The sequence below is a fragment of the Dipodomys spectabilis genome, unplaced genomic scaffold (genome assembly GCF_019054845.1).
Source record: "Dipodomys spectabilis isolate Male_0828 unplaced genomic scaffold, ASM1905484v1 ptg000081l, whole genome shotgun sequence".
NCBI classification, from domain to species: Eukaryota; Metazoa; Chordata; class Mammalia; order Rodentia; family Heteromyidae; genus Dipodomys; species Dipodomys spectabilis.
Genome location: NW_024870758.1, coordinates 19,748,440 through 19,757,665, shown reverse-complemented (window position 1 = coordinate 19,757,665; position 9,226 = coordinate 19,748,440). Strand labels below are relative to the sequence as shown.

General features: G+C 34.1%; 1 protein-coding gene across 1 annotated transcript in view; it reads right to left on the bottom strand.

The window, feature by feature from the left end:
- Window positions 1–357: 357 nt before the first annotated feature.
- The window catches only part of Galnt13 (polypeptide N-acetylgalactosaminyltransferase 13), a 499,964-nt gene continuing 491,095 nt past the window's right edge, over window positions 358–9,226 (bottom strand). The window contains exon 12 of the mRNA XM_042683515.1: window positions 358–1,049. Within this exon, the coding sequence (XP_042539449.1) occupies window positions 909–1,049 (141 nt within the window). The 3' untranslated portion in view covers window positions 358–908. The remainder of the gene's footprint in view (window positions 1,050–9,226) is intronic.

Sequence of the window (9,226 nt, the reverse complement as noted above, 5' to 3'; positions counted from 1 at the left end):
CTCGCTCTCTCTCATTCACTCACTCTCACTCGCTCTCTCTCTTGCTCTCTCTCACTCTCATTTTCTATTGTCCTTTCTTTCTTTCCTTCATTCTTTTGTTTTTATTTTATGCCAGTTGTGGGGCTTGAACTCAGGGCTTTAACTCTATTAGCTTCTGTACTCAATGCTAGTGCTCTACCATTCAAATCACATCTCCATTTCCAACTTTCTGCCTGTTTATTAGAAACAAGTGTCTCATAGACTTTTCTGGCCAAGTTGGCTTCAAACACTGATCCTCAAATTTTAACATTCTTGTGGAGCTAGGATTACAAGTATGTGCTACAATGTGGAATTGGTTGTTATTAATATAAAGACATGAATTGAATATGCAATTTAATTGTTTTTCTTGGTACAAAATATGGAGCCTAATATTTAAATGATGAAATCAATGCCAATAAATAATTTATTCTATAGTCATATTATTGACATAAAAATTCAACATTTGTTTCCATGAAACTCCTGTAGAAACAGTGAATTTACAAAGTAACTGATAATATTTTATAATGAAGTTATTTCATAAGGCATTACATTCTCTTTTTAATCTCTATGACAACAAAAAATAATTCCCCAAGAACCCTGTGATGTGAGGACAATAAAGATTATTTTAAAGCAAACACAATTTGTTTTTCAAGTTGTTCCAATGTTTAATAACATCTGCTATTATTTATATTTTTATGTGCTTCTTCAATCAGATACAAATTTTAGTAGGGAAATAATCAAACATTCCTAGAAATGAATTGTAAACAACTGTGTTTTAGAGTACTAAAAGGATTTTTTTAATGTTCAATTCAGCAAAGTTAATACCTTCCTCTAACTAAAACAATGAAGAAACAAAATGTAGACACCTCCATGGCTGGGGGGAAGGATCTTCAAGCCCCCAAAGTCATGTTTCTCAGTAGCCACTGTTGGGATCTGCTTCCGCTGCAGTCCTGCATGGTGGGCACCATTTTGTCTTCTTCAGAAGGTTCGTCAAGACACTGGTTACTGTTAACATGTCTCAAGGTGAGTCTCTGTGAACGATATTCAATAATCAGTGTAACCTACTTCATCTTTGCTACCACAGAAGATTAAACCTGTTCTTTAAAACATTCAAAATAATATTGGAACATTTTATACTGTGAAATGATTATAAAAAGAACTGCATACAAGTGTCTCTGAACTAGTTATAGAATCATTATTGTCTAATATACCTTAATAAGAAGATAGTTTAAGAAACTAGCCTACACTTATTATGGGTTGCCAATAATTCAGACATCTTTGTAAAAGACCCATTTGTGAGCTTTGTGTCCTCTTGAGGGCTAAACATTTTAGCAAGTTTTGCAAAAGCTTGGTTTTCATAGGCACGTGTTATTTAGTAACTTTGATTCACATGTAAATAGATGTCACAACTACAATCCAGATGAACAAAACTGCTAGAGATATTCCCATTTCAAAATGCTAAACACATGGTAATATCTGAAATATCAATTGTAAAAAATGATTATTATAACAACAGGTAATGTGTTCTGTTAAAGTATACTCACCATATCATTTTTAAGAACCCTAACACATATCAATATCAAACAAATAAGCATGTCTTGATCATATTTTTTCACAATTCTAATGATTATGTCAATCACTATACATCATTTCTCTAAATTTACCATACATATTGAAAATCACATTGTGAACTTCCCAGATATACATTTAAATTGTGTGTGTATGTGTGTGTGTGTCTGTCTATGTGTGTATGAGTGTGCATGTGTGGTATTTGAACTCAGAGCCTTGCACTGGCTAATCAAACCTTCTACTACTTCAATTACTCTCCCAGCCACCACTATGATTTCTATAATTGTATATAAATCTTCTCAGATTCATTCCCAGAAGATATTACAAGAAAAACTCTCCAATCATAAATGCTTGGATGTGTGTGAAGTGACTTTTAGGCATATTTTGAAAATAGCACCCAGGACACTCCAGAGAAAATTACGAGTTAAGAGTAGATAAAGGATTTTTTTGAATTATTTTTTGACTCAACATTGAATTGGCTTGAAAATGAATATACAATGTATGTAATACAAATAGAGAAAGACCAGCCAGACAATTGTAATCTGTCGAGATTAAGCCTAAAACATCCTGAACAGAAGTACTTTGAGACAGATGGAACAGAGGATAGCTTTGTGGAAGATACGTATGGACAACAAACAGGAAATTAAAAGAGCTAGGCTGTTTAGAAGGTAATTTCCACACTGAGCCCTTCTGATTTGGCTCTTAAATACATTGACTCAACCCATTTGTAATAACAATGAAAAAGAATATAATAGAATATAATTTCTAATGATAGGCAAGAGTTTGGATGGTTTATTCTTACAAAGCTACAAAACTCAACTATCCATTGGTTGAAAATAAAGCCACAGACGAAACAAAAAATTTTCCATACTTGTTATAAATTTGAGTACACACACACACACACACACACACACACACACACACACACACACACATCTTCTTTTTACAAACCTAAATCACTTAACATTGAGTGCTTCTATGAAGTCCTTTGTTTAAAAAAATGTGATTTTTCATTCACATATCTATTATGTTAGTGCTCATTGACTATCCCAGAGAGTATTGCCATTACTTTGTTTTAATCAGGTTTGTCACACTAATTACATACTTTGATCAAGTATCAGTACTTAGGTCATAACAGAACATACACTAAAAATATTTTCCATTAGTATTTCTGAGAACTGTAGTGCCCTGTGGGGACTGAGATTGGCTGCAAAACATTTGAGTGGTATATTTAGAATATGAATGATGCTGGGGAAATCCCTGGTTGTATGGAGCATGTTTAACCTTCTACAGTAATATTGTCAAAAGACAGGAATGTAGTCAGGCATTGGTGGCCCATGCCTGTATTCCTAGCTATTCAGGAGTCTGAGACCTGAGGATTGTGTCAGCATGGGTAGGAAAGTTTGTGAGACTCTTTTCTCCAATTAACCACCTAAAAACCAAAAGTGGAATTGTGGCTCAACGTGGGAGAGCACTAGCCTGAGTAAAGAAACTGCATTGTATATACCATAGAATTGAGAAATATGAGGGAAGGGTTGGGCCAAAAGGGGGTGAAAATGTTGAAGTGCTTTGTTAAATGGCAAAAAAATATTCAATATATAACTATAGATTAGTAAGGAAAAGGGTGGGTTGGGAGATATTGGTGTGAATGTAGGAAGAAGTGACCTTGATCAAGATGCACTGTATTCATAAACTGCTATGGTGAATGGCAACTCCTTTGTTCAACTAATTAAAGAAAATGAAAATACTAAAAGAAATTAAAAAAAAAAGTTCCCAGGCCTTGAGATCAAGCTCATAACCACCATCAACAACAGGGTAATCTGAGTCTTTAAAAGCAGTAGGTGGAAGATGTATCTCTGATTTAACTATCTCTGTATGTTAAATTCATTACTCACACTGTGAATGACATATAGGATTATTCCTATATTATTCCTGTATTGAGAAATGCCCATGCATTTCACTAGTGTCTGTTGGTCAGTTTTACCTTGAATAAGTTGTCAATGACACAAATAATAACAATGGATTAAATAGTGGTTAGTGTTGTTTTTTTGTGTGTCTGCATATGTATGTGCAGGCTCTGGGGCTTGAACGCAGTGCCTAAGCACTTTCCCTGAGTTCTTTTGCTCAAGACTAGTGCTTGGCTACTTGAGCCATACCTTCACTTGCAGCTTTTTGGGGTTAATTGGAGATTAGAGTTTTACACACTTACCTGCCTGGATTGGTTTTGAATCTCAATCCTCAGATTTCAGCCTCCTGGGTATGTAAGATTACAGGTGTGAGCCACCAGTGTCTGGCTAGTATTGTTCTTTCTAAAAAAATTGATCAGTATTTTCTTGGAAAAATGTATTCATAGGCTGCAAAGTTAATTTAAAAAAATCAACACTCTGTACTCTAATGGAATACAGAAAAAAAACAGACATTTCAGGTTCAAATGGACCTTAGTTTTGATTTCTCTACCCTCAACCTACTATCTCTGAATACTTGGATAAACTATTAAATCTTCTTAGTTATCAGTTTGTCTGAAAAAAAAAACAACAACTGAGATATACTTAGCAAATACTTCTTAATACCTTTCTACTTTAGATTACATAAATTGATCTTCAGTCAATTAACTCTGAGACCTTGGCAATGAAACAAAGGTTAAAACTGCCAACTATGATGCTAGGAAATATGACTTATGGTAAAATGTTCTCTGAGTGAAAAGTTGTATGTTGCCTCAATACTTCATAGGAATCCAAAGTGTGGTACACTTTCTAAGTGTAAGAGAGTATGGTACACTCTTGAACTTTTGCATGTCCTGTTAGGGTTTTTACCAGAGATATCATATCAATAGTGAGGATGAGGTTGTTAAGCTAGGATAGTTTATATACCTGGGTGTTGTACATCTCATAACCTTGGGCCAGGGTGTCACCTGGTACAGGCTGGCTTCCCAAGGGGAAGAGAATCAAACTGTTGTTTCTGCCCTAGAACTCTGTTATAGCTTTCTGAGATTAAATGTTTACTTAAACCCCCTGTTGATCCAAACCCCCGCCCCCCTTAACTTCTCATGTGTCCAGTCTGGTAATAGGCAACATAAAAGGCACTTCTTCAAAGAACAATAACATTCAGTGATAATTAGGACATGTTCTTATCTGCCCTGTTTATAAGAATTCCATACCAGTTGGTTCACTTGAATGGAATAATACTTCATTCATTTCATTATTTACCCAGGAGACAATCACAAATCATACAAGTGAGAAAGGGTACCACTGCAAAATAGGTTTTATTACTATAATTATGTCATCTAAACAACCAAAAATCCTCAAATACAATTTTCTCCATAAAGGTACTGAAATTTACATTGTATATTTAGTCATTAATAATGCATTTGCTTAGTGTTGCAGATGAAAATAATTCTAATTTTATGAAGAATACGCTATGTTTGCACATACCAAAGCATCTCTATAAAAGTTAACAAAAATAAATAATCTTAGTGTTGCAAAAACAATCCATTTTTAGCTCTGTTAGCTTTTGTTAAATATAATTTAATTGTGATTATTAAGGTGTTAAACAGAGGGATTATTGTTTGACAAGCCAAGTAATCACTATATTTCTTTTTGGACAATGTCACTCCTTCCTTCACTTTTCCCCAGTTTATCCCTTCTATTTCTGCGATCTGTTAGCTTTTCTTCTTAATTTATTTCCAGCTTTGAGGAAGAATCCCACTGTTATATAGACATGGCTGGCCTTAACCAGAACTAAAATTTCACAATTCAGTCCATTAGTTATATTTACATACATATATATTTGAAATAAAAATTTGCTATTGATCCATTCATCTACAGTGGGACATCTGGGTTGGTTCCATATCTTAGGTATGGTAAATAATGCTGCAATAAACATAGTTGTGCTGGTAGCTTTAGTATGGGATTGTTTGTGATCATTTGGGTAAATGCCCAAAAGTGGGATTGCTGGGTTATAGGGGAATTGTATGTAGAGTCTTTTGAGAAACCTCCATACTGCTTTCCAAAGTGGTTGAACAGGTTTACACTTCCACCAACAATGCAGTAGGGTTCCCTTCTGAAAATATGGTACATTTATACAATGGAATTCTATGCCTTCATCAGAAAGTATGTTAGGAAATGTAAAGACTTGGAAAAAATTATATTAAGTGAAGTAAGCCAGGCCCAAACAAACATAGATCCCACGGTTTCCCTTATTTGCAATAACTATTATATGTCTGAGACAAGCAGAAACAGTCAGACAAGTTGATGTTAGGTGAAATGAACCCCAAGATAAGGACTCAAATGGTTTTTCTTTCTTGTCATTTTTTCTAACATATTTGTAAGATGATTTTTGTGTTGCTTTGTATGTCCCTCCCCCATGGCATAACCCCTGTTTTCACTGTATTTGATGTTGGTATAATTTGTGGAGAGGAAGGGAAAAAAATTGTTCAAATAGGGATACAGGTGGACCCACTGCAAAAATGATATGTACAAGATATTATGTCGAAAAACAAACTTCACAACTTTGGCCCAGAGGGTGTAGGGTGGGAGGAGAGGAGATGGGCAGGGATGGTAAGGGGAAACAAAGGAGGAGGCAACAATGCTTGATAAGAAATGTACTCATTACCTTGCTCATGTAATTGTATCCCCTGTGTACAATATTTTCACAATAAAAAAGAAAAAATTGCTATTGATAAAACCTATTTAATATACCTGCACATTAAAATAAAGTCTGCAACACAAACTTCTAAAATATCACTTGAGCAAGTAATTGGTAAGATTTCCAAAAATATTTCTAAAAATTTCTATCCTTGTGTAGTTTCTTAGTAGCCATTTTTGCAAAATGCTATCATTACATGTTTCTACAATGGCATGCTGGGGGCCATCTGCTGCTTGGCTTACTGAGAGACAGGACTGGGTGACTCTATGAAGAAGAGCATGAGTCTGTTTGACAAAGAAAATAATGAATGATGACAAAACCAAGCACAAAGGTAGTAATAAATCAATCATCTTGGGCAACATATAATTTCTACTGGATAAGGCTGGAAGACACATGTCACAATAATTGCATCCACGAAGCTGTGAACACCCTCCTCTTAGAGGATTTAATATCAACTCTACTCAGCAGATACACATGGAGATAGAACTGAGAGTAATGAGCTTGAACCCAAATGGTGAAAAACTGGGGGTAAAAGTTGTTATGAACAGAAAAGGATTATGTTTTCAAAATTTTAGTAGTGAAACGCTCTTTCATTCCAAATGGGTTTTGCATGGGTAATGAAAATAGTCAGTTATTCCAGAGATTTTCTAATTATACTTGGCTTCCTCAATGGACACTAGGTAAGAATCTGAGGGATATTTTAGTTTCAAAGGCTTTAGTTTGCACAGTGTGGCATTCAAACTAACCTTACTAAAGTTCTGATGGGGCTAATGTAGTAGTTCTAAGGATTCATGAAAGCTATTCATTCATTAGCTGCAAACTAAGTTAGTCAAGGGGGGGACAGAAACTAATCAGCTTTGTTTTGGTGCCTAATTTGATCAAATTTTCTCCAAACTTAATTAATTAATTAATTTAATTAATTAACTAGACTGTTTCTTGCCTTGCATCCACTTCCTCTGCAACAGCCTAAGCTCAAGAAAGATCCTGGATGGGCTGGGAAGGTGGCTCAGTGGTAGAGCGCTTGCCTTGCATGCCTGAGGCCCTGGGTTCAATTCCTGAGTATCACATAAGCAAAAAGAAAAAAGCCAGAAGTAGCGCTGTGGCTCAAGTGGTAGAGTGCTAGCTTTGAGCTGACGAGCTGAGGAACAGCACCCAGGCCCAGAGTTCAGGCCCCAGGACCGGACCTAAAAAAAAAAAAAGAAAAAGAAAGATCCTGGACTACAGCTTCTGACATGATGACCGGTGCCAGCCCATGGAAGACATTAAATACGTTTGTTGACTGCAATACTTAATGAAAGATGAGTGCAGAAAATAAAATTCTGTTGGAAGAAATCACATCGCTTGGGTAGCAATGTTTACAATTATTGTATGTATCTTTTCAAGGATTTATCTTCTACAATAAAATTTTATATACATTATTTACAAAGAAAAGAAAAACATAAGAATATATTATATATTATTGGGAAATGATACTTTTAATGATATCATTTGACTGTTAAGCAGATTAAAAATGAAATATATTATGCACAGTGTGGGAAATTTTCATCTAGATTATCTTCTATCATCTGCTATCAGCTTCTTAGTGATTTTCTCTTGTTGTAATAAATATTTTCTCATAAATTCCATGTTAATATGAAAGATCTACAGTTAGAAGTTACGAACTTTCATAGGCTATTGAAAAATAATTTTTTCTGGTATAAAACATGACTTTTTCTGGTATAAAAATGACTTTTTAGTTGTATAGAAAACCAAGTGACTTCAGAAAGTGACTGACGGGCAATAAGATAAAAATTTCATCAGAAAACATAATTATAATATTTTCCTAGAAACATCCATCACATAAATGACCACAAAAATATCAAAGAACTTTTAGTCCAGGTACTTCAAAAGATCCATTAATCAGGAAAAATTTAGAAAAATCAACCACATTGCTATAATATTTACTTTCCATTTTTTAGAAAATCCATAAAATTTGAGTTATTTTGCTTGAAAAGTATGATTTATTTTTCTATTTTGTTTTGAAGAAATAACAATGACCAATAATTGTTTTACAATAATTTTATGTATGACTGATTATTTAATTGAGGCCTTAAAATGAAGCATTCTTCTTCCATTTATAATGTGGATATCTTTCTTATCATTAAAATGCCATTAAGAGAATCATTTCCATAAAATGGATTTGCCTAATTTATTTAAATTTTCTATTTGAGATGAATGTCTTTCTGATTGATAACTTTTGCAAATAATGCTCCAGCAAACATCTTTTGAACATCTGTCTAGATCTGTAATTAGTTCTTTAAAACTTACTCTTAGGAACGAAATTACAAAGCCAAAGTATTGGACATTTTAAAGTAAATTAGCAGAGCTGTTTGTGAAACTACCTGTGATAATAATTTATCAGCAACTGCTGTGCTCTGTATTTCAGCCACACTATGCCATCAGTGTCAGTATCTCACCAGTATGATATGATGCTTGTTAAAAAACATTTTGCTTTATGGACAGGAAGAAAGAGAAATTAATAAAATAACTTTTAGGAAATAATTTCATGTATGTGTTTGCAATGCTTATTTCACTTAACAATGGAACACTTTCTACGGTCAAAATTGTGCATGCTCCTAAACTGGGAATTTGGTTTACCCTTTTAAATTCTCTCTATTAAGTTTCTCAGTCTTGATCACACTTGTTGCAACTACCTCATTAAGAGGTTACGTGTTGAAGGCAATATGACATCCAACTGATATGCACTTGACAGCCAGGTATCTTCTCCTCTAGTGGTATTCAAAATATTGAATAAAAAATAGAGTAATATGTACCCTCAGTAATGATTGATTTTTATTTCTAATGGAGATTTACTTAATCATAATCCATTGAATTATTGTTTGCTGAGACATAATGTGTCTATCACTTAAAAACAGACATATTTTGTTTTTACCCTTTCAAAGATACAGCTTCTACTTAAAGCCAGTTAGAATCAGGCTATGGAAATAATTCCACT